This window comes from Meleagris gallopavo, chromosome 13 (genome assembly GCF_000146605.3).
Source record: "Meleagris gallopavo isolate NT-WF06-2002-E0010 breed Aviagen turkey brand Nicholas breeding stock chromosome 13, Turkey_5.1, whole genome shotgun sequence".
Classification (NCBI taxonomy): Eukaryota; Metazoa; Chordata; class Aves; order Galliformes; family Phasianidae; genus Meleagris; species Meleagris gallopavo.
This window is the reverse complement of record NC_015023.2, coordinates 12,483,942-12,511,066: the sequence shown is the minus strand read 5'-3', so window position 1 is coordinate 12,511,066 and position 27,125 is coordinate 12,483,942. Positions and strand designations below refer to the sequence as shown.

At 38.7% G+C, this 27,125-nt stretch overlaps 1 protein-coding gene across 1 annotated transcript; it reads right to left on the bottom strand.

Moving 5' to 3' along the window:
- On the bottom strand, positions 1-27,125 carry CDYL2 (chromodomain Y like 2; the record flags this gene model as incomplete). The annotated part of the gene is made up of 6 exons (XM_010718070.2): positions 1-4,364; positions 6,043-6,186; positions 6,951-7,161; positions 11,679-11,851; positions 19,247-19,464; positions 26,507-27,125. Coding segments are annotated over 6 exons (1,524 nt in total), but the record flags the coding sequence as incomplete, so codon positions are not given.

The following is a 27,125-nucleotide window of genomic DNA, read 5'->3' as shown; positions in this document are numbered from 1 at the left end:
TGAAGTTTCAATGTTTTTATTCAAAGCAGCTTCTCACAATGTATAAATACTGCATATTAACACACATGAAAAATACAACTTCTAAGGCACCCAGAAATGTGTCCATACACTAGTTACAGGACCATCAACAAATAAATTGTGTACAATTTGATCTAGACAGTCAATATTTGATATATCAGAAGATACAAGTCCCTCAGTACTGTACCAGTTTCAGAAAATATTTACAACACTGTGATATAGGGGTGCCTGTACCCTTATAATATTATAATATGTACTCATCATTACAAATATTAGAAACTGTTTTAGTCTGTTCCATGGCGTTCTGACAAAATAACTTAAGGGTCTAATTTGGGAAGTTCTACAATTAATTACTTGTGCAAGTTCTGAAAATAAATTTACATTGACATAATTTGTGAATTTTTGGTTCTTTGCTTCATCTCAGAGGTTTGGTAATAAGCCTTACCAATAGACATGCCATCCTAGCTGAACATCACTCCTTTCCCAGTCGGTCAGTGGACACGTCTTTTCCCCTTGCGCTTGACATAGATGAGAATGCAGTGTTTGTAGCAGAAAGAGACTATTTGATCTTCGGTACAAATGTCATGCTAGTTCATTGGCTACGGAACTAACGCTTCATTAGAATAATGCAGTTCTTTGGTCCTTTGTTTTTATGGAAGGCATAATATTTTTATTCTCTAAAAATCGAAGTCCTGTCTGTGAGTAAGCAAGCTAGTGAATGACTTTCAGTGTAGTATTTAAAGTAGCAGTAAAGAGATTTAATATGGCTTAAAACATATGGTTAATTGGGCGGACACAGATAACACATCTAGGATACCGAGTACCCAAATGTACTATGATTAAGATTGTCTATAAGTCTCTTATGTAAACTTCTTTAGTGTCTCCTAAAGAGTGGTGGCTTTAGCCAGATTTGACTTTTATAGACCCAGCCACACAAAGCCTGAGATTAAACTACTGTGGTTGGGAGCACAAATGCACAGATTAAATATAACAAAGCCCATGCTGACAAGTCCAAGTATGTTGTTTGAAGGAAACAACCCGTATTATCCTTTTCACAAGAAAAACTTAAGGCCCTGTACTCTGATTTGCTAACTTTCTTACAGCAATTAGTTGGGGAAGTCCTTAGTACTACATAAGCCATTATGTAGCTTTAAAGATTTCTTGTACCTAATGGTAAGGCTTATTCACAAATGCAATACATTTATAAATTACATTTAAAACTTTAAAAGCTGGCAAAATAATTAAAAAAATAACAAAATAAAACAAAACAAACCCCAAACAAAATTGTTTGTTTATCCCTAACATTAAAAGAGCCTTTTTTTTTTTCTAATTAAAAACTATTGGCACAAAACCATTATATTATAGATTAAAAGAACAGTTAATAGTAGTGAAAAAGATTGCCTAAAACGCATACCCTAACCTACCACAGAAATATAAAAGTTTATATTCTGAAAATATATACTGTATTAAAGTTTGTAAGCTTATTCATTTAAACAGAAATGTACTGAAATAGTAAACAGAGCAACACTTATCTACAGCAAAAATATACATGCAGGACAACACAAAATAAATCGCTTACCTTTAATATCTACAAATGCAAAACTGTAGATTTTTAAAGATTGTACAAAACAATTTACACGAGAATAAAATAACATACTTAACAACAAATTGCATTTATAATCTTAAATACTGTGAATATTAGTGAAGGTACCCAGACTAATATGTACAGTACATCGAAATGTCTGGATACCTCGTAAGGACAGAGCAAATCGATTCTGATCTTTAAATACTGGAAAAGAGGCTTTAGACATTATTATTATTCTTTTCTTGAAGGGAAAATAGATTTCATGAAAACTAGACTGTAACTGTATAGATATGAATAATCAAAAATGTTAACTATGGTTAGCACTTGCTTTAATGGAAAAATAATTATAGAAAATGTATTTCAACTATTCCTTTGTCGTAAAAAAAGGTAAGCTACGGATATTTGAAAAATCAGATGAAATGATGCAGTTTAAAGGTCTAACAGCTTATCATTCTTCTTCGTTTGAAAATCTCATATAGAAAGCACACCTTCACATTGCTGAGCAATTTCTCTATACTTATCTACAAAAACCAAGCACAGTGTCGAAATAAACTTCCTAATACCTTATTAACACGTGACTAGGAGTTATGGCTCTCTGGACGGGAGTAAAGGAAACAAAGGAAATTGAGGAATCGTGGTATTTTCATTGCTTGTAGAAGTTTTATTATTTTGTTAAAATTCTGTAGTCATCTGCTGGAGGCCTGATTGTGCAAACACTTGTGTGTGCGAGTGGTTCTCACTTGGGTAACCCCTCATCTGGTGCAGTGTGGGTGACTGTTTTGAGAGGATTTCTTGAAACATGAAAGCAGGCTTATTAGAAGCCAGGCCTTGTCTTTTTAATGAAGAATTTCCATGAGAACATCTGCCTTTAGGGTGATCATTTCCTTAAAATTCAGTGGTACAATTAGGCCATAGAAACAGTGCTTCTAATTAGTTGTGGAACAAGAAATGTTATAAAAATGTGTTGAAGGGTTATTGTAATCACCTGTTAGATAATTTTGCAAAGGCTTTGTCGAAGCTCTTTGTGGAAAGGCTGCAGGGAGGAAAGCTCCCAGCCTTGTTTGCAGAGATTTAAACCATGAGCTCAAGGATGGAGAGCAAGTGCACAAACTGCAAAACAAAAAAATGTGCAAAGCTTCTGCTTCAAGAGGCGGTAGTTTGGGCATGCTAAAATGGCAGCTGGAGTCACAGAGCATGCTTGAGTCATTTCCATATTAATTGCCTTACTAGCAAGAAATAAACGAGATCGATCCAGTGTTCAGAAGTCAGTCAGTGTCACTGAAAAGTACTAGGATCACATTCTGAAATAGCAGATTGGACTTTTGTAGTTACGTGTGGACTGCTGTATGGATAGCCGTACATTCTGGGGCCAGATGGTGGGGTGGCCAGATGTGGAGGGCCGGGAAAAGCAACCCGAAACTTCTCCCTCCGCTTAGCTCAATGCCTAGCACCTTGTATAAACTGTTGGCCCACACCCAAAGGCCTCCAGAGCAGAAATTATCTCACACCTGAGGAATCAGGCAACTAGACTAAGGCTCATAAGGGTTTGCTTCTAGACTTCAGACCAGAAAGGGATGTTTAAACCTGAAGAACAGTAAGGTGCCATGGAACGGCACCGCTCACCCTGTCACTCACATCCGGCTAACAGGACTGTCGTAAACTTAAATAAAGCTTCTTGTTGGCAAGCCCTTCAGTGCTCCTCCAGAAGGCAGGAAGTGAAGAGGGACTTAGGGGGGGGATCTCACTAGTTCAGAATCCGCTTTTTTTCCCTCAACCGTGGCGAATGAATGTGTTTCATACATTTTTGTACAATTTTACATGTACAGGAGCATGTACCTGGCTGGTTTTTTTTAGTGCCCACAGCATACTGTGTGTTTTCTGTATATCTTTGTTTTTCTATGTATGTTGCTGCTCAAAGTGTGTTTGCATTCCCACGTGATGCCATTAAGTCAAGGGAAGTATGAAAATAAGATCTGTGATCAATAAACAGCTGAATATGAACACAAAATAAATAAGTTAAATAAATTCAACAAAGAAAAAAATCCTAGTAATTTTGGTAAAACTAACTTTACATATTATACATATAAATTACCAGATTTTTCCATTACACTGTTAGAACTTAGCAAAAAAAAAAAATAAAAATAAAAAAATTAAACCATTTCAAAAGTATGGTGTTTGGGTCTTCAAAATATTGCGCCGACCCGGTTCTTAGGTTGAGCCCTCCGTGTCAGCCCAAATGCATTGCAACAGCAGGAATAAGTTAAGGAGGACAGACAAAAAAGATCCTTACAGATGGTGTGCCTTAGTGGGCCTCAGTGGTGCTTCTCAGCACATGGAATGTATGTTTCTGTCTGGATGAGCACGTGGAAGATGCAGCCCTCTGTAGAGAATATGTGCACTGAAGAAGCCTGCCTACATCTCGGTTACACGAAATCAAACCAGCTACAAGCAGCGTGTAGCTCACAAGGAAATCGACACAACCATATGCAGTAGGATACACTGTCACAAACTCCTCAATGACGCATTGCCTCTGCTTTTCAAACACAGGTAATGTTTGACTGTTCACAACTGGAGCGTTTACTGCTTAAGTTAGGCCAAGACATCAGACTTCGTAAATCTTGTCTTGCAAGTAGCTGAATAACGAATCCAGTCCTTTGGAAGAACTCCACAGCTGTTTCAACATCTGACACTCTTTCTCATTCACATCTTCAAGTCCGGATTTCAGGAAGCTCCGCATGAGGCATTTGGACTCTTCCAATACCTAAAGCCAAAATATCACTCAGTATTTATTATGAATCTGATAAAGTTATTATGGATAATGGTGTAAACAGCTTTTTTTTTTTTTTTTTAACTATGGATGCCATTGTACAACTTAAATAACTCATTTGGGCACAGAAATCAGAGCTGATTTACAGCCCTATCTCCAGTCACTAATAGTGTCTCTGAGAATTAAGGACTTCTGAGGTTAATGCCAGTGTTTTCAGTGGGAATGAAGGATTCTGAAGTACCTTAGTTTATTGAAGGTCTGCCATGAAGTATTACCAGAAGGAGCCGAATGCCTTCCTTTGGAAATGGGACCCCTTGAAATTAAGGCATTTTCTGCAAAATAATCTTTAAGGGTATAGAGGCTGAAAACCCAAATATGGATGTGCAACTTAAACAGCTGGTCCCCATGCATAATTTCATTATCAGAAGAGAAATGGATAGAAATGGGCCTCTACTGCACATACTTTAATGTTTATTTTCTTCAGTGCTTATAGAAGTGAAAAAGTGCTCCCTGACTGTGTTCTGGAGGTAAATTTACTTAGCGTAATATAAGCAATAATATAAGGAAATAATATTTCTATAATTCAATGAAATGGCACTAATTGCAAATAGTGGGCCCTGCACATATTTTCTCTGTGCACAAGTATCCACAGAGAATTTGGATGAGCTCATCACGTCCACTATTTCTCTGACTTCAGCTTGATTTGCATTGAGGATCTCAAAGAATGCATCTGTTCTTTGACAGTTTTAACTCTCATCCTTGTCCACAGGTTCACTCCAGCCTTTCCAGCAGGACTCAGGTGAGGATTTTATTGACAGCCAGTAATAGTGAAGGAAGGAAGATTTCACAGAAAGGCCCAGAGGTTTTCTCAACTCATAATACAGTTACATCAGCTTGATCAAATAAGCTTATGCTGCATTTCCAGGGTTTCATTCTGAATGTCTTTGGTGAGATCTAATCTGTGCTTCATTTAATTAAAGATCTCCTGCGTCTCTACCTTCTCTTTTACAACAGATCATTTATATGGAACAGGGGGATATTAAGACAGATTTAGGCACAGGAAGCACTAAAAGAAACTGCAGCAATGTGCACTCCAGTTAGTAGAGCTTTACTTCAGCCTGTACCACCTTGCCATCATACCCTGTGACCAGACTGAGGTCAAATCCCTCTTTCTGAACCTCCTTCACTGTAAATGTTAGCTGGCACCATGCTGCCCTCCTGGTGCACTGTACAGGACGTTTTGCAGAATCAGGAGATATGCAGGTGCAGAAAAGAAGGCATAGTCAGCTGAAACATAGTAGACTAGGACAATGCAAAAGGCAAATTTATTTTCTTACTGGCACAGCAGGGATTTCCTAGTATAGATGCACAGCTTCAGACTGTCCTGTCTTCATGAAAGAAACCTTTGCTGAAATTCCTTTTCAGAATCTGTGGCAGGGTGGTTCTAGTAATAGACTGAATGTGGAGATGGGAAAGTGAAAAAACCTTCCCTGCTCTGAAAAATGGGAAACTCAATGAGTTTGCTGATCCCTATCCAGATTTTGTATTGCTAGCCCTGTTCCGCAGGCATGGCTGTAGAAGCTGAGGACCTGCTTTCTGACGTGATGAGCCTCAGGAGCACACCTTACCTCTGCAAAGTGCCATTCAGTCACAAAGCAGTGTGATTCCTTACCACTGCGCTGCAGGACGCCATTTCCTTCACTCGGAGCATCACTTCTTGGCTAAATGTTGTTGGCCAAAATACTTGTGATACCAGTCCTCTGCTGCAGGCTTCTTGTGCTGTCAGCTTTCTCCCACAGAACAACATCTCATTTGCCTGTGAAACCAAAAGATTACTTGAGATCTTGGGTCATAATTTTCCTGATTTTTTTTTTCCCATACTTGCCTGCTATTTTCAAAATTCAATTTGCAAATGGTCTACTATATCTTTCCATATTGCAAAATATTTTAAAAGGAGTTTTGGTAGCTATTTAAGGATTGTGCAGGTGGCCAGGGCGCAGCATGGGTTTCACTTAAGAGAAATGTGCTGGCATGCGTGATGAGTCTGTACTGCTGATTTTACAAGAGCAACTGTCAATAATGTGATGTTACTGTGCCAAGAGTATAAAATACTTTGTGGGGCAAATTCTGCTTTGTTATCCTGCTAAAAATGGAGCAACTTTATGGGAATTACTGTGGATCACCTTTAGAGTAGTAGAGAACAGCATCTAGCTGTGTTACTGCACAGTCCTAACACAACACGACACAACGCACGCAACACAATGCAACGCAACACAACACAACACACACGAGAACTCTGCAACATCATTCTGCTGAGGCATTTCTTCTCTTTTCTACCATGATCTTGAAATGAAAATTTTTTCTTTTCCCTCCTGTGTAAGTCTTTCCCGAATATAGCAGGTGGAATTTATTGAATTCAGAGAAATCGGAGATTGGTAGGAATTAGATGAACTTTCCATGGATTACATTTCCACTTACGACAGTTCAGAGAAAGTTGTTTTCTGGTTTGCATTTTATAGAGAGAAAGAAGAGCGTGAATTGAACAAAGGTTCTTCAGCAATATGAAGTGGAAAACCTTACCAGTGCAACACCCAGAATTTGGGGGAATGTATATGATGAGCAGCCAGCTGGAGTGAGTCGGATTGTTGCATATGGTGTCTGAAACCATGCCTTCTCACTTGCCCAAACGATATCACATAGTGGTAAAATTGAAGCTCCTAACCCAAGAGCAGGGCCGTTGATAGCAACCACAATTGGCTTCTTAAATTGAATAAAAGCTTTTACAAAATCCCTAAAATAAAAAATAGAAGAAAGATCTTGAATACTGAAGCAGTGCTTAGAAAAAATCCTGAACTTAAAAGTATTTAATCTGAAAACAAATCAGAACCACCGGTGAACTCAATAAATGCCATGGCCCAGTTTTATGAGATCAGAATTGAAAGATATTTTCTACTTCACTCACACAAATTTTTTCTTCTATTTAATTATTTAATCTTTCATAATACCTAGGATTTTAACAAGTTCTGCACGTGTTGTATATGAACTGAATAACTGGAATGCAGTGACTATGATACTTTTTGCAGAGCGGTTTGGTTAGGGTCAGTTTTACTCGTGGACCAGTAACTCACTTGTTGGTACACATCTTGCTTCTCAGTTTGCTCCAGAATGGTTAGTATGGATTCTGATGTTCTGGTTTGGCTAACTTGATGTATGTAATATAGTGTGAAAGACAGGAGGCTCATAGGTATATTGTTGGGTATTTATGTTTTCAGAAAGTTTTCTTAAGATCTTATGTGAAAGGTTTCTGCAGGTCCCATCAGTGGGAGACAGCAACTGTTCATGACACAACAGCTAGAAGAACAAGATCCACAAAGTGGAATCAGAGAGAAATAGAAATTTTTGGGCAGGAAAAGAGTAAGGCTGGTGATCTGTTGGGTCTTTGTTACAAACAACATAGGCAAAGATGTAACAAATAGCTACCCTTTGCCCACCTACAACTGAAAATGTGAGGCAATGGGATCTAACGGGGAAGTAGATGTAATTTGATTCAACTGGGTGAATGAACTGGAACATGTTAAATTCTGTGCAATGAGGAGATATTTTAAATAAGTCACCTTTCAAGAACTGTAGAAAGACATCTGTTGAATGGAATAGCCTATACACTGTTTGGGAAAAAAAATGAGTGTAATTGTAGGCAGATTATGGACTCTAGCAGCCCGTGTACAGCAGTTTATGAAGGCAAATCAGATGCTCAATTACTTGAGAAAAGAGACATAAATAAAGTTCAAAACAAGAGAGGTGATTCTGTTCCAGCCCTGGGTATTTATTAGATCCATAGTGCATTACTGCTGACTGATTTTAGGAAAGAACATTGCATTTTGTCAAAATTGCCTTTCAGGGAGTTGCAGCTCTCTCACTGAGGTCATGAAGACCTAGACTTGTACATCTGAGAACAGGAGGTGTGCCTTCCAGGTTAGAGTCCTGATTTGGCAAACAGTAAAAAACATGCTGAAGATAAGTATTTTGTCAGAGTGGAGTGCAAGGACATTGGCTGTATTTTAAATGAAAACAATGAGTCTGAAATCACTCAGTACTGTGGTGTTCAAAGAATGAGTTCTGTTTTCCAGGCTGTCTAGTAAGGAATTGTTTTTTGACTATGAGAAAACAGAAAGGCATGGGAATAAAACAGAAGATCAGAAGAAAGACAAATAGAGTGAAATAAGGAACACTGTATTTATGTGTTCAAAATAATTTCATTCAAGAGGATGGCAGAGCTAAGGAGAGCTGTGGTTCATTTCTGTTTGCAGAAACAATGCTGTTCATCACTGCTTGTTTATGCTTGGGTAATGACTGTAGGTCGCTGCACCTGATTAATTCCAGAATTCTGTGAATCTTTGTAGTAAACTTTGCAAATAGGACTGAGTACATTTGGGAAACAGGGATGTGACGATAGGCAAAAATAAACAGTGTGGATAAGTAATGGCAGCCGATCTGAGGACCTCATGGAAGCAGAAGAAAACTTGTGGAAAAAGGCAGGAGGTGGGTGGGGTAAGTGGGATCTGAAAGTGAATATGGAAGAACAGTCGGTAGTGTGGGGAGGAAGTGGTAGATGATGGGTAGCAGAAACAAAGCAGAATGCATTCACAAAGGGAAAGGAACGAAGGAAATGTGAAATATTCACATAAGTGAGCAGGGAAGGAAGGATTGGAGATAGGAAAAAGTGGAACAGAACATTGCGAAGACATTCAGCCACTGTCACACCGGGAGGCTGAGTATGGCACAACAGGAGGGCATGGAGTGGAAGGCTAAAATACCGCCAGTGGGAACAAATGCCTGAATTTGGTCTACAGAAGCTGTAATGTCCAGTGCTCCATTGATCTGTGCTCCCTGTTTAGCTTGCTGCATGTTTCAGTGAGTTCTCTGTCCCCAGAACCTGCTGTCCAAACCATGTCTCCAAAGCGCATATTCACACATGTAGTTGCAGGGCTGGAAGATCCTTTCAATTTAAGGCAGTCTTTGAAAAGAACTGAAAGATGTAATTCTTGTTTGACAACAGAAGCTGGGTTTGAAGACAGGAATAAGTATCACATGCAGAAGGTTTTTGCTTTTGCTAGAGGAGATCTGGAAAGCAGACCATCAAGCACACTCTGGGATACTTTGGTGTTGTTGCAGCGCTGCAGTTAGAACTCATAGGGACATCAAAGGCTGTAAAAAAGTTGGGCAAGTAAAGTCATTCTTCCTTTTCTTCTGACTGCACACAGAACTTTGTGTTGGGTCACACAGTGATGACTGACTGGTGGTGCAACGAGGGAGGCTGCTGCTGGAAATGCCTTCCTGCAAGTCTTGTGGGTGCAGGGCTCTCTGGCCATGCGTGCACGTTGCAGCACATCTGTCTGCCTTGCCCCTGCTTCAGGTGTGCAGTGCCAGGCATGCCTGGCTGGTGCAGTATGCAGAGAAGCTGACATCATGAGCTGAAAGCTCAAAGGCAACGGATGAAGACAGGGCCCAAACAAACCACTCATGTGAGATGAGATCCGGTGGGTATTTAAACTTTAGTTTTAACTTGTGATTGGTACATGAGATCTGTAGTTTAGCAAGTGGAAACACATGGTAATGAAGATTTTAATTTGATTTTGCTAGAAGCGTACTGGTGTAATTTGATGTAGAGCAGCGGAGGCAGAGATGCATTAATGTATTTGAGGACATCCTAACCACTGAGTAAGCAAAGTGTACATTTGTACTCCTCAGATTATGGTATATTTTCCATGAGTTCAGTCCTTTGTTCATAGAAAGCACAGAGAGTGCTGAATGGAAAAAAGTAGTACATTGTTTCCAGAGGTACAATAAAAATCTGTTTCCAGTGGGCCTGAAGCTGACATTCTCGATGAGGAGAAGGGCACTACAGAATAGTTCCAGAGCATTTGGTGAGCCCAAGGGTAGAAAAACAGCCTTGTAGTTTGGATTATAGTCATTAAGATGCAGATCTGGTAATATGCCTGTATATTAAATGTGTGCAGATAAATGTGTAAATATATAACAATACCTATCTATACAGTATTTGCATAAATAATATTAAATTTGTGTATTTTCAGGGAGTGTGTGTTTGTGTTATCAAACAAGAAGAGCAATTTTCTTCCCTCCCATTGTTTTTTTTTTTCTTTTGCTTCTGCATTTTCAGAAATCCCTCACATTTAAAAAAAATCCCTTCAAAGAGATTTTCTTGTTAAGATATCACTGAGTAATATTCAGGCATAGCCTGAATATAGAATCTTAAAAACTGGTTGTGGTTTATTATATTTTAAGAAGTACATTTTAATTCTTTCAAAACGTTTGCTACTTTGAGAATTTCAGCAGTATTAAACTGAGAATCCAAACTGATCTGCATTAATTGTAAACCAAGAGAGTTGGCAGTTAACACGTCATGTAACAACTGTTCTTAAGCTTGTGTTATACATCCAAAATACAGGTCCGTTGTAAAACAAACTCTTAAGAAATTCCTTCATAGAATTGTAGGAATCTGCTGCTTAAAATCATAAAGCTCTCAGGATAACAGTATTTCTAGGGAGTGAAAAATAAAAGGACCAAACCCTCTGCTGGTATAGACTGGTGGAACACCATTGACTTCAGGGGAGTAACGTGGATTTACTGGAGGATCTGCCAAATATGTATAAAGTATACCTTGTGGATAATGTGAATCATTGGTGATGTATTGTGCAGATTGACCTGTAGACTGCATGTCTTAAAGTCCCAATTTCTATTGAGGTAATGTGATATGTGTATAAGGAAAGTCACATTTTAGTTATGAAAATAAAACTACATTTGCATATATATTAAGTAATTTAAGAAAAAGAATGGAGACCCTTCTAATAAGGTTCAGAAATACAGTGGAAGACTGTTGTTTCAACAGAATGTGACTTAGCCATGGATTCCCATTTGTACTGAAATTCATTAAAATGATGAACATTAAAACAAGTAAAATATCTGCCTTTCAGGAACCACTTTACAAAATGAAGCAATAATTAATTTGGAAAAACAACAACAAAGTTGTATTTAAATTTGGAGGATTAATTTGAAGTATTAAGTACAGAGAAGTGGAATAAAATAAATCCCTATGGATAGTTAGCACTGGAATAAATGTGCTTTCTTTTGTAATAAGGAAAGGTCCAAGGTTTTCACTAAACAAATTTGCAGGACTATAATTAGAATGCAATCAACACTTAAATATACAACATTTTTGGACCTGATAAATATCTTTATAATCACACACTGCATTTCATAATTTAGAGATCATAGGTAAGCTTGGGTCACCTTATAGCTTCTGCAATCCTAGTGCTTTCCTTTCTTCTGTCATTGGATAACCTGCCAATTAAATATGAGTAATCTAGGCCACTACAGAATACACTTCCCACTGCGCTGAGAAGTAAGAGTTTACTGTCATCAGCTGATGCATTGCACAATGCTCTCCGAACTTCCTTCATGATCTGTGGATAAAGAAAAGTAAACAATTCGACATGCATGCCGTTGCAATATCATTTCCCTAGTTTTACAAACCTTATTGATTTTGAGAGACTTAAATTGTGGGCACTATTAATATTTACATCAACTATATATATATATTTGCATAATTTTAATAGAATGATAACACTGAGAGTTTACAAAATATTTTATCTTTGGAAGTGCATTGTAGATGCTTACGAATTCAAAGAGTTTTTAGGATTTGGCTTGCTCTGTGGGCAATTCTAGCTAGCTTACAGTATTTGATTGCAATTTAATAATTTCAAATATAACTTTTTTTGTTTTCATAGTTTATATTCAGTGAACATCACTATATCCTCTGTAACATGATTACCACAACAATAGCCTATAAACCTCACCCAGTTGTAAATAAGATCTGTAAACCCCATTTTTTCAGTTCTTCAACTGCTTTGGTTTATATGGCATGAATCAGAGCAAGGTAGGACAAGAGGACATCGTATACATTGACATGACAAATATATTATTCATTTTTCTGTGGTCAGTGATACTGTTACAGTCTACAAAAGCTAAAGCAAAAAAGCCACTAGGGAGAGACACATTTTTACACTCTGATTTAGAATGGGATCGAGCTATTAATCGCATCATAAATCGAACTAATCAAAGTCTGTACAGAATTGAGCTGCTGTTATTGTAAGGAAATAGCCCTTCATCCGAGTACAACTGCTTTCCTAATGATTTTTAAAAGGAAATATTATTTCATAAAATTCTGGTGGGCAACTCCTTGTGACGATTCAGCACAGTTTGGAAGCTGTAATCAATGTAAGCAATCTGAGCTTCCCCTCTGCAGTGAGCTGCTCTTCACACTTGAGTAGGGCCATCATTTCACCTGGTGTGACGCGTCCTGCCCTTACACATACTCATGTGTCAAAGTACTTCCTTTACACCGGGCACAGCTGAGTCAATCTTTCTTTCTCATTTGTGCTGAAAGTTAATTTTGGTAAAAGGCAGCAAAATGTGGTTGGGGATCAAATATGGTTTCTACGTAAGAGAAGAGTAAGACTGTTCACTCGTAATTATTTCTGTTCACTGCTTTCTGTTTCCAAAAAGTTCTTAGATCTCTGAAGTGCTCTATTTAAGATATGTCCCTAAATCCAGAAGAGAAGTTCAGGAGAGACCCTCCTGCTCCTCTCTACGACTCCCTGCAAGGAGGTTGTAGCAAGGCAGGCGTTGGCCTCTTCTCTCAAGTAACAGCGATAGTATGAGAGGGAATGGCTTGAAGTTGTGCCAGGGGAGGCTCAGGTTGGGTATTAGGAAACATTTCTTCTCAGAAAGAGCAGTGATGCAGTGGCACAGCTGCCCAGGGAGGTGGGGGAGTCACAACTCATGGAGGTGTTCAGGGAGCATGGAGATGTGGCACTGAGGGATGTGGTCAGTGGGCAGATGGGATGGGTTGACAGTTGGACTTTTCCAACCTTAATGATTCCATGATTCTACGATTCTATGATAACTGGGTAGGCTTCTGTAAGGATTCTTGTGGCTTCTGAGAGCAATTTTGAGAGTACAGTGCTCCCTGGCTGTTTTCCATCCGTCTGCATAAACCCCCTGCTTGTAACTGGCTGCTGAGTCTGGCACATGGGAGAGCAGGTGGTGGCCTTTTACTTGCTTTGGTTTACAGAAGCACTTCAGAACTTCTGTATCGACAAATATGTGACAGTGTGTGGAACCGAAGCAATTCAGTGCAGGATTTGGAAGTGCATTTGAAACTCTTGTGCAGGTACAAAAATGCCACTAGCAATATTACAAGCACTGCTTATTCTCAGAATCTCAGAGGATGTCTCAGCCCTCGCTTGGTAGAAATAGAGGCACGACTGCACATTTTGTAAAGGGGAAACGAAGGCAAAAAAAAAAGAAACAACAAAAATCCTCTGTCCAAAATTGAAAAAGAAACTTGAGAAGGTGGTGAATGTTAGCTTTAAAAAAAAAAAAAAGATTTTTCTAGTTACATGTGAATGCAAGATCGCCTTCTTAGTTTATTTTAAATGTCCTCAAGATCTGCTCTTTCTTAGGGAAGATGTATAAATAATGTCAGACAGAAACAGTCAAACATTTTTATATACAATGGGGAGTTTTGCTTTAAATATGATGCCATGAAATTTTGCTCCATTCAGCAACTTTCTCTTCTGTGCCCCTTCTCCCAGTGACATTTGCTTATGTACCATCTCTTTGATGATATCACTGCTATCCTTCAAGCACATCATTACCATGACAAGCTTCTCTTTTTTACCTTTCCCCTCATCGATTTGGATGGCAAAAGCCATCTAAAAGTTCTCCCACCAGCATTAGGAGCAGAGGCTATACAGCTGGTAGGAAGAGGCAATATTCTGCTAGTGCTGTTTTTTCAGTGTTTTGGAGAACGATATTAAAGGTCCATTATCAGGAATTGATTTCCGGGATATAGTGGAAAATGGGAAGGCTTTGATAGTATTCTGAGTGGTGCTGCTGAGCAGGATTGGAAATTTATTTCCACTGCTCCATTACTTTCTAGGAATAGAAGACAGCATAAGAAAACAGAAAAAAACTAATGTAGCAGTATTTTAGATCTCCAGAAGTTTTGGAGGGGAGGAGGGAGGCAAATATCTGTGAGCTGTTAACTTCATTATTAAAGTCAGAAGCTCACTGAAATATAGTAACTCCCTTCTTCCTTTGCCTGTGCAGACCAAAGTTCACCTGGTTATCTTGTCACTCAGCCTATTTACATCCACCCTGCTGTCTGCTGCAGCTCCAAATGCCTTCAGCATTGCTGTTCAGTAGTGTATGCATAGATATTTCCCTACAGGTGTTTAAATGATTATAGTAAAGCTACTAACAATAAAATAAGATAAAAGAGATAGTTTGTTTTTAGGGTTACAGAACTAAACTGCATTATTCAGTATATAATTTTAGCTCAGAACCTGCTGTCTGTGTCTAAGTAGAATTTCCATTTAACGCAGCAAGGAATTCAGTTTACACATACAGAGATTCTATGTGGTTTTGGTTACATTTATCAGATTCCATATGCCTTTGGTTCTTAAACCTTCCATCTTTTTTTTAACTATGGGATTTCTCCCATTTGCTTTTACTTTCAGTAGTAGACTAAAATGACTATTAGCAGGGCTCCACAGCAGTACTCTTGAGTATTTAAAATTATTAATAGAAACATGATTATCAATAACTACATTATTTTATTTATATTAATATTATGAAGAAGCAATAATTATAATTATTTATATTAATTATTTAAATGATTCCACTTCTTTTACATCAATATGCTAATAATTCTTAATATAAATCATAACTTATTCTCAAGCTTCCTTTAATTAGCTTTTTTAATGGTCTTTTAGGCAGTTTTCAGTTGTGGGGGCAGTATTTTCATTTGCATTTATTTTACGAACATTTCTGAAGCAGCATTTAGAAAACAGTATGGGTCAAAATCTATCAGGTTCCAAATTTAGACCAGCCCTAATGCTTCACTTACTGTTTTACTGGAGCCCAAGTATACAATAAAATTATCACTTCCTTAAAAGCTGCTTGTTTTTTTAATCCCATCAAGAAAACAAGTTGGTTAGTTCTTTAATAGGACCTTGTACTGCAAAATAAACATAAAATGTTTAAAGATTTCATTAAACTTCCCAAAGCTTATTTCAATGCCTTTCACAGGACAGAGGAAGTTTTAAAAGGTGTTTGGTGCCCTTTCCTTTCAATATTGCTTACATTCCGGGGAAATCAGGAAGCTGGGAACTTATCGCCTTCATTACACAAAGTATCTTGAACAGAAGCCTCTTGTTCATGAAAATAGGAATGCAAGTTTAAAAGGTTAACTTCTCTGAATCGCTCAGGATTTACTACTGATTTCTTTAAAGGTAAATATTTTGTAAATATTGTAGTAAAGCAAAATTTTAAAACCATTCAGTTGTGTTAGAGCCTCACCATTGTGCCTTTTTACATATGGACACCTTTTGTTACTGACTGCCTCTTTATGCAAACAGATCCGAGTCTGTTCTGTTTGACAAATAGAGGAGCTGTGAACCTGCAAGACCAGCACTGGGAGTAAGGACTGGCCAATGAAATAATCTCTCTTGTATGAGAGCAAAAATGCAGAAAATAGCCACGTTTTATCTTTTTTCTTAAGTTGTAAGTAAGAAGCGAAGGCAAGCCAGTCCTCCAAAATGCACCTGGTAGAACTTTCAGCCCTTTAATTCTTATGGCTAGAAACTTGAAACCTGACTGTTCCGTATGAAGTGGTACTTGCATCAGTTTTGGATACAGCTGCTAGGGTATGTTTTGATTGTCATTCAGTGGAGTATGATCTTCATATTTAATACTGTACGGTAAAAAAAATAGTGGGTGGATCCATTTAATATTAAGTTTGAAACAGAACTTGGATCCTCGCAACGTGCTGTGTTACAGCAGCACCGATATCAGTGGAGAATGTACTTCAGAAGCAGCAAAAGACCTCTGAGAGAAAATCTGCTAAAATGTGCTACTGGAAATTGTAATGATGAAATGGTTTGTGTATCTCTTTTTGAAATGAATTTTAAAAGTAGCAAGCTTAAGCCATTGCAATAAAAAAAAGAAGCCATGCCATTTTGTGACACTGGCCTAAAAGCTTTATAAGGTCTTAAAATGTAAGAAAGGATTTCTACAGGCCCTGAACATTTGGTAGAAAAAGCTTAAATCCCGTAATGGCACTGAGCCAACTTCAGTTGGTGCAAAAAGTGCTGGAAGAGCATCGGCACATTTTGTGCTGCAGTCACCTGCACAAAACCAAAGGTGTGCTGTGGTTACCAAAACGTACAATGAAAATGCAGGCAGCTTTTCTAAGCTGAGTTTGATTTTGTAGCATGAATAGGCTTCATGGCCATAAGTGCAAGTGATAAATTTATCTGTAGGAAAAGATCTGATTTTGAGTCAGCTTTGACATGCAGAACACTCTGCCATAATCCTAAATATGTTAGTTATTTTAATTACATTGGCATAAGTGCTAGAGGGGATGAACAAAACTATTAAATTTCATGGGAAGATTTCAGTAAAACACAAAGAAAAGCAGGGGTGTTCAAGAGTGAGAGTGATTTTGTATGAGGTTAATTTTATAATGACTGTGGGCAGTGCACACCTTTCTTTTTCCTGCCATGGTTGGCTGTGAACTGCCAGCCCATGATGTTAACCACACCAAGGAAACCCACTCTCAGTAAATTAACCATTTTGGATTTGGCAAACGTAATTCACTGAGTGTGTGATCAAACTTAAAGATAGCGTTTCTTTTGGCAAAATGAAACGTTTCCTTACATTTGTGGGGGTTCCATGTTTGTGCCTTTTTATTACTTGGGGTTCACAAAAGGTGTCACAACTAACACTGTTCTTAACTTCCTTGAACTACTCTGTCAGTTTGTCTTAACTGTGGCTATGGGCGACAATCTGTAGGACAAGGCACTCAACATGTTCCTCCTGTCAGTGTCCTGATTTTTTTGCTGAAATTGCCAATACTGGAGGTGCTGGATTTCATGGTGTGAGTGCTCACGGGCTGCTCTCTGGATGGAGGCCAAAGGAGCAGTCTCATGTTTGCCAGCAAGCGGCCGTCAGAGGGGAACAACTTCCTGTTGCTCTCAGCCTGGATAGGTTTTAAACAGACAATCTAAATGTGGAGAGCTCATTAGCTTGATTAATTCCCGACCATCCAGCTTCTGATCAGTAATGTAACTTTCTGAAATGCGTTTTCTCATTTTCAAATGAACTTCCATAAAGATTCTAGAGATGGTCAAATGCGGTGACACAAGAAGAGGGCTATTAGGTGCTAATCATTTCTCCTCATGCAAAGGTGGGCCCCTGGCATATTGCATGCTGCCGAAGAATGAAATGGATTGGTTTGGCAGACCTGAAGAGCTTGAGCTCATTCACTGGTTAGTGCATCTGAACACTGCTGATGTGGAACTGCACAGCCAGCAATGTGAAGATATGTCTGTTCAGCCTGAACAGAGCAAGCCCTTGATTTCATGCTTTTTTTCAGGCCCTTGGGTTCTTTCTTTAAATTACCTGCAGTGTTAATTAGTGCCAATTAATAGATGGATGGAATGATGGATTTGATGCAATCATCTAATGTGTTTTAAGGAACTAGTATTAAAAGCAGGTATTTGGTGTTCTGGGTTAATTACTGAGATAGTCTTTTAAAACGTTAAATAGTTTAAAACCTAGGAGTGATAAATGTAGGTACTGACAGTTTAAATAAGTTCTATGTATTAATGCCCATGTGTTTGTGTGCATCTGGGAAGGTGGAGTCAAATTAGGGCTCACCATTCCTGCCAGTGGTTTTATCTGAAGCTCACTGTAAGTAAATTCATTTCAAATTTACTCAGTTTCTTGCTGAATAAAATAATTTCTAAAAGTTGCAGTCTGTGTTTGCGTCAAATGGTGCTCACACAGATAGCCTTAAGGTGAAGTTGCTGCTCTGGGATGTCTGGTAGGCAGAAAAGAGCAGCTTGGGGAGAAGTCTGCAGAATGCTTGGACAGCCAAACTGGTGATGGGAGGCAGCTCCTAAGGCTTCTCCTTGGATGTATGGCAACTTTTTTCCATCAGGCCATTACTGCCTTTGTGGAACAGGATCAAGCATGTTGTCTGCTCTCCGAGACATGCATCCTGGTGCAGGCATTTCTTTACACTCCTTTTGTTCTGACATAGAAAGTGAATACCACAACATTGCTGGGATTATGAGGAATGGAGGGAATAGCTCCTCAGCCTTTCCTGTGACTGTTGTATGTACTTGAGTAGTACAAGCTACAAGTACAAGTCTGACCCTAAGTGTGTCTTGTTGTGAAACTAGGGAATTAATTAGTACCATTTATATATTGAACATCTTTATGCAATTCAGCTGGGAACAGAGCCCTTAATTGGCAAAGATTTCATAAATAAAGATTCATAAAGTGATTTAGAGAACAAGCAATTAGGGATCAAGGTATACTTTTACAATTACTGTTTCAGAATATAGCCTCAAATACCTCCCTATGCAACAACTGGAGCACTATTTAAATTAATACGAGAGAGACTAGAATTCGCTAAAAATGGCATTTATCAGTAACTTCAGCATGGGAACATCTGCTTCATACAACTCCACGCTGGAAATGCAGACTGTCTTTCCTTTCCTTAGCTCTGCTTTTCAGTTTCAGACATGTCAATTCAAAAATAATTTCCATTGCATTCTTTTTCATATCCCAAGCATGGAAAAGTTATATATACCTGAGCTCCAGACTTTCTTTTCTAAGATAATCAATTAGGATAAAAATATTTAAAATACAGTTCAAATGCAGTGTTTCCAAGATAACCCACACATTGGGATGGCTCTCTTTGGCTTCTAAGGCTACATGCTTACCTCTGGGGTCAGTGCATTGTTATCTGAAGTCTGACTCGACAGCAAAATATGTGTGAAACCATCTTCTTTCCGCACCACAATGTCCCTGAACCGGCAGTTACTTTCATTTTGACGCACGCTGTATCTCAGTCTCTTATCGAAGACATAATCTTTCTCCCCATCTAGTTTCCTTTTCACAGTGCTGTGTAGATTCAAGCTTCCATTGGCCAGAGAAGAACCTTTCAGATTGAAATAATCAAAACATAGTTATGCCCATACCTTCAAAGAAATTGACTCATACTTATTATTAGCTTAAACATAACGTGACATTTTACAATAGCCTCTGTATGATAAATTTGGTAAATCAAAAGTTTGCCTGTCTCATCAAATGTGGGCTCAAGCCATTCTTATTATTCCTTAGAGCTTTACACTCCAACTTTTTTTTTTTTTGATCAGACAAGCACTAGCTCAAGTGAATTATAGCACGTAGGACTGTTACTCCATATGGCATTTCATCTTCTACTTTGAAGATGAAAGCAGTTATACCATGGTCCTTATCACGTTGGGATGATCACTGAATTTTGTACAAAATTCTAATTCAGCTTTGGATGAAACTTGACAAATTTTGTCCATATCCCAACTTTCAAAGTTATATTTATATATATATTTATAATGACCAAAAAGTCATTACAGAATGGTAATTTTAACACAAGTTGTCTCTTGATGAGCATCTCTATGTGACAGTAAGTAAGGGGAGTTCTCACTGAGCAGACAGGTACCTCACCTGGCATTCTTTTCTCTGCCCATTTGGTTAGTGTTAGAAGTTGCAGCTAGCTGTCACTGCTGTGACCCCAAACTTTTCCTTATTATATTTTACAATCACAGTAAGCTGACTTTCACCTTTTAATATTGGTCTTTGTACACTGAAAGGATTAATGCTGATGCTATTTTGGAAGGTATTCAGCATTAGGGAAAAAATGGAACCATGAAAAGAAAGATAAAGCTCCTCCTTAAATACAAATGAGAGTAATAGGAGTTTATTCTGTCAAAGCAGTTTATTCTGTCTTAGACTTTGTGTGACCTATATACTATTACCTTGCTCCTCCTTACAGTTCTGTTGTTATAGGCAATATATTGGGACGCTAAGAATATCCTTACAAGATGTTTATGCAAGATTCCTTTTCTAATTACAGATGTTTCAAGCTATTGGTATTAAAAGGAAAGCAGGGACAGGTTGTTGAGGAACAGAGATTAAAGCCACTCTGTTCACTGAAATAGTTTCCAAATTCGTTTCAACTTGGTGATTGCACAGGTGACTGAACATTTGCAGTGGCCTGTGGAATCACTCACAGTATGTGAAATGCCCATATATACACTGCAATTATCACATGTGATGCTAAAAATATGTAGAGTTCTTATTAGTATTCAACTGCTGTGTCATTTGGCTTCTTCATATAATGAGCGTGCACGTGTCTACACATTTATCTACATGTAGAAATGCACATTTGTTAGGAAGTCTGCTACTTCACAAAACTTTTTCTAGTTATATTAAGAGATTCCATCCAAAATATTGCCCTATTACATTAAACAGAGGATTTAAATGGTAAAGAAGTTAAAAAATCAGAGGCATGAGTGAACATGAAGTGGACGATATGTCGGAGTAACTGTACTGATAGCTGGTGTTGAAGGTTAAGCCACACCTATTTCAAATACAGATGCTAAGAGAATGGTAGAAGATTAATTTGCACAGATGATCCAGCTCAACCAAAAGCCTCATAGAAATATTTTCTTTCATATTTTTATGTTGCATTCTTCTTTGCTTGAGGAATGTGTTCCGCTTGTAGATTAAAGATATGATATAAGAAATGATAAATTTTATCATAGTATTTTAACTGCATGCCAGCTGACAAAAATGTAACTGGGGTAATGCAAGATCTAAATTAAATATGAGAGGAACATATGTGGAGAAGTGTCATTTCCAAGGATGGATGGTTAATAGAACAACATACAGTGAGTAAATTGTCTCAGTGTATAAAGGGCATCCCAGTAATCTTGCTTAATCTGATAAACTGGACAAAATGATCAGCAAAATCCAAAGACAAAAATCAGGCCCATCTAGAAGTTCTGTTGCGTGGATGTGATGGAGCTCTGAAGGCTTGCTGTAAGGCATCCAACTGCCTTTGTGAGAGGTTTAATAGTTAGCACCTGCTGAATGCACACAAAGGTAAACAGTACCTTTGCATGCCAAGATGAAAAATGACTGTGACAAAGGAAGAAAGAGGCCGTCACCAAGTAATCTGTCATGCATGTGAAATAAATTAAGGATGTCACAAATTAACTAAGGAAGCTTAAGTAGCTACTTTAAATGTAGTTTACCTGCTTAGGAAGGACTACATGATGCTCAGTCTAAGTAGAAATAGAAAGCAGAAAATAATCCTTCCTTTAGTGGGAGTTTAATCTAATTATTATTTTGTTTTTAACTACTAGTATGACTTGGGAAGGTATCTAAACATATTATTTAGAAGAAGTTTCAATATCTTTAAGGGAAAATAGGATATTCCCAGACCACTGGTGCCATTTCCAAGAATGGCAATGAAGGATGCTATTTAAGGAGACACCCCAAACTTGGCCATTTTCTGCAGTCCTTTCCCCTGGTATCATCCCTGCATGTCATGTAGGAATATGAGAAGATTCATCCTTCGTGTTTCCTTCAGTATTTGACTGTGGACCTTTTCATGGATTTCTCTAATCCCTTTCTGAGCCTGTTGATGCTGTCTCCTCAGCCTCCTGTGGTCTGAGTTTGAGAAGTTTAGTAACCACTGCAGAGAGAAGAATTTTCTTTCATCTATGCTTTTATCTGATGATCCACCAGTTTCACTACGTGGCCCCTACTTCTGCTGTTGAGGGATTTAGGAAATGACAGTTCTGCATTTATTTTACTGGAGGCCTCGATGATTTTGTAAACTTTGATCATATCCCCTCTCAGCCTGCCTCTCCTCACACTGAAAACCCTTTTAGTCCTGTAATCCACTTCACCACTTCAGTCCCCTGTCCCTGTGTTTTTTCTAGTGTTCCACTGCCATCAAAGGAGAGGAAATGCAGTGATATTCCTGTTACTGCTGTTGGTACTAGAAGGTGCCTGAAAACTCCAGACTGAGTCTGGGCCTCTGCTGTACTAGGCACTGCAGAAAACAGATCAGAAATTTAGAATCTAAGAAGATAGGGTAGACAAAGAGTATGAAAGGAGAGATCTGGTTCACCTTGTAGGCTCAAGAGTACTAAAACTGGTGCCAGGAAAGAGATGGGAATAATGATGTTGTGGCAAGAAGATCTGGACTGCTCCTTTTATTAGCAGTGTGCATTTATGTTAAATGAAAAGTTCCATGCATGTCATTTTTTGTAGGTGAAATAAAACATGTTCCATTATTCCCACTGGTAGAAGAGTTTGGTATTCCTGTCAGCCCAACAGCCTTTCTCTGTCTCTTTCCTGTCTTTCTTGTGGGTAACGGTTAATACATACTTAATAACAGTGTTCTGGTGATAATTTACTAATAATTTCAGACTTCTCCAGCTAAGGGAGCATCTGTAAGATATCTAAAAGCAATGAGTTTTTATCCAAACTGAGAAAGCAAGCATATTTGGCTGTCTTTTACTGCCAGTACATCTCCAGAATAAATAAAACTGAACAAGCTAAAAAAACAAGAGGAAGCAATGACTAAGTTCATAGAGAATATTTAAATCAAGGGCACCATGAGACTACAAAGATTTCTGTAATGGAGAAAAACAGTGGTTAGTGATACATGACAAGCAAAAATTCTTCAGCAGATGGTACAGAAATAGAGCGATGTAGAAAAGGAAAGAAAATTAAAAGGGGATGTTTCTTGATGCTGTCAAGAAACCTGACAAAACAATCACTCGCAATTACAATGTATGGAGAGAAATAGCAATGTGATAACAGAAGACAACAAATGTCATCAGAAAGAATGCTTTTGTTAGCTCCTGGGAGCATTCGAGGATGTTCTCCTGCAGAGGTTTTCAGCATTTTCCAATTTGCAGACCCTTAAATAACTGCCAGTAAAGATGACATTGCTCTCCTGATGAAGGGAAGTGTAGATGTCAGGAGAGAGGTTTTGATATAAAAGGGCTCTCCCAACTTCAGCATATGAGAGTGCCTTACCTCTGTGATGCTGTGTATAGAATTCTGTGCATACATCTGTACATCTGCATTCATCTCCCTGGGGTAAATTGCTTGTTTGTGAGAGTTGTATCTGTGTTTAAGCAGGAAACAATTACCCATACCTGTGTAGATGTATATACATACCAAACATCTTCATCTCTAGAACAACTGAAAATTTCTAAATATATTTTCAGTCCATCCACTTAACAGCGAGAGAGGAGGCTGACATTCATTTGGGCTTCACGTAGGCAAACTCAAAATAGACACAGATGTCTGTTTGGTAGGATGCTGCCCGGGGCCGCCCAGGAGCAGTGGATTCCAGGAGCCAAACCCAGGCTCTCCCGGCTCCGGCTGTGCACTACATACAGAGCTGGGAGCCCTGTGAGTGCTGGTGGGGCACGCCGGGCTTTTGACTTCCAGACTCTGTGGCAGACAGCCTGAAACCTCTGGCACAGCTGGCTGCCTCCGAGCTCGAGGCGGGAGACCCGCCAAGCAGACGGCCACAGAACTGCAGGTCTCGGGGGACAGAGCGTGGGGACCTTGGCTCGGATTTGGAGAAAGTTTTGAAACCCAAGATGCTTGGAAGAAAACTTCTGTTATTCAACACACGGGCATTTTTCTCTCAGTTTCTTCATTTGTAATTTGTAAAATTTCAGGCTAGTTTTAGTGTGATGTCTGCCCTGCTTAAAGTGATACTCGCTGGGCATGTGGCAGGGTCACACTGGCATCTACTGTGAGTGTGAATGCTGGGGGAGGTCAGTGAATTGCAGTAAGTGGTGCCAGATTTTGTGATTTGACATTTTAAATAATGCAAAATTCCCAGTCAGGAAACATGATTTCTCAAGTTTATAGGACAGCATTAAGAAAAAAGGCTGGTGTTTTTCTTTAGAGCCTTTTTCACTATTGCTGCTTGCTCTGGCTTTGGTAGTCTCATCTCTCTTCTTTGTGATTTTCCCCACTATGCATGTGCTGGGGATCACAGAGTAAGGCTGGAAGGATTTCCGACTGTGGTATTGCTGCTGGGTATGGTTTTTTAGAGGAGGACCGGACTGGGAGTCACAGATCTCCTGCCTCCAGGGAGGTCAGCAATGCAAGAGCTGCATGCATCAGCCACGAGGCAGGAGCTCCAGCACAGCCAAACACGGGGCTCTTTCTGCCAAAACTGAGTGCTCACAGGGGACACTGCTTCTATGTTCTGTGGGGACAAACAGCAGCTCGTTTAACCTTAGAGTTCTTTAGTTCTTAGTTAAATAAAAAAGAAATCTACATATAGGAATCAATGCTGTGAAAAGATGCATTTTGTAACAGAACTTCCTCAGTGAATAACATAAAATATCTGTGGTTAGGTATGTAAGACTTTGTAAGACTAAGTAAGGAGCACCTTAATTTTTAAGCAGGCTCACATGAGCTCAAACTGACGAGGCAATCTGAAGTGTCATTGGCATCATCTGGGCTACTTACACATCTAGAGCTGACTGTATATGCTAGTGTATCTTTAATGAGGTAACTGATGTCTGCGTTACAAGCCCCCGGCCATTCTAAGATGTAACTAGTAAGACTGGGCAAGGCAGCTCTGCTTCCCGAAGCAAGGATAGTTTTTTAGGTTACTGGTAGAGTGAAAAATGGAAAGCTGGGTGTTATAATTTATGTTGACTTCTGAAAAGTTTTTGGCCGGGCGATTCACAAGAAGCTGTTAAGGAAATGAGCGCTATCATGGGTTATGGAAAGTGGCTAATAAAAATAAATAATTGGAACAAATGGTTACTTTTCATCACGTCAAATGATTAGTAGTGGCTGCCCCAAGGACCTGCAGAAGGATTAATTTATTTAATGTACGTATTAATGAAGTGAGAAGAGAAGTATGAGAGGAAATTTTGAAGAGAATACCAAATAAGTAGAGTAAATACTATGAAAGATTTTGAAGAGCTCCAGTGAGTCATAACAAAAAGGTGAATTGGCAGCAGTAAAGCAGATTAAATGCATAATGAAAGGAATCGTACATATAGCTGTGCTCTAAATTAACTGCAACTGGAAGGGAAAAGTAACTAAGAGCAACTGTGTATCACTCAATGAAAACCTTTATGCAGTGTGTAAGAGCAGAAAAAAATAATACTCAAAAGATTGTTTTGACACTATATCAGTAAGCAGTAGGAAATCATTTGGAGCAGCTCCTGCTGTTTTTCAAAAGATATTTGAAAAAACACACACACCGAAAGCAAAGGTCAAAAATAAGCCCATGAAGGCAACAAAATAAAGAAATACAACCAAACATTCAAAAAGTTGATCTAATAGGATGTCATGTATGGAAGTTTCTGCTACAAAGCATCATCTATGCTGTGAGTTTGATAGGCTGAAAAAAAGATACGACGTATCTAGATAATGAGAAGATATACAGTTGCATTAAACTGCGTAATACGTTACAGAGAACATAAATTTATGTTCTCTGATAGCTTATTATTTGTGAATTAAGCCAGTCAGTTAACTATGATTAGAAATAAACTTTTCCTATAGTCAAATCATCTAATTCACTTCAAGGCTGTCTATCTTCCACAAGAGAATGTCTTGCAAGTTCTGACATTTCCAGTCAATGTCAAAGGTGAGAGTCTGGAAAGTCTGATTATTCCTCAATACTGAAAAGCATTAATCCTGAAGACCTTGAATGTTACTCTGGACACACTTACCAGGATATGTTAGCGAGAGTGGTATTAATTATGTCATAAAATGATTCTGATCTTTGTAGACCGCTAGGTCTGTGCACATACAACCGATCAGTGACTTGGCACTTGATAATATAGACAAACATAACTTCAGTGTTAGGCATACCTCAGCCGTCGTTCCTACTACGTGCCTCGTCATCATGTCCTCGTAAGAACTTGACACTGCAGTGCCATGCAATAAAGCCCGCACCGTTTTGCCTCACTCCATAGAAAAGAGGAGAGACGCTAACTGAGAAAAATGCCATAAGGAATTGGGAAAGAATGTGAAACTTATGTGCTTCTCACCATATCTCTTGTGTAGCATGACAATCACTATTCCAGGAGTGGACTTTGCAGTTTCTGCAATTAACCCCCCCTCAAAAGACTGTAGTTGTTGAAATCACATACCAATTCCGTTCACAACAGGCGATTCATTACTAACTTCCAACACGCTGGGCAAATTTTGTTCTCCTTCATGATCATTTATATCCATGTTTTGCTGTTGTGAGCCATTCCCAAAATGTCTAGAATCCTTTTCATGACTGCCATCTCCATTCTGCAGACCATTCTGTGGCTTTTTCAGTGGCATGATCTGTAAACCGCTGGGAGTAGTTCGGTAAGTTACAGTTTTAGCAGCCCTGTCATTAGCAGATGCTGGCTTTGCTGTGTATCCTCGTTTCTGTTTTTGTAGAGAAGGATTAATTCTCTTCCTTTTGTGTGCTGACCCTTTTGCCTTCCCGGATTCAGAAGGTCTATGTGATATTTTCTCAAGAGATGACCCTCGGCTTTCCCGTAAAAATTTTGTAGTACTGGTCTGTTTTCCATGTCTCGATCGCTTTTCTCTACTAACATGTAGTCCATTGAACTCATCAATAAATTCCTCACAATGTAGGAGATGATGTTCGGGTTCCCAAGTATCTTCATTGCTTCCGTAACCTTTCCATCTGATGAGATATTCCCATTTACCCTTCTTGTTCTTCCTTTTGTCTACAATCCTCTCCACCTGAAAGAAAAAAAGAAAGAAGTA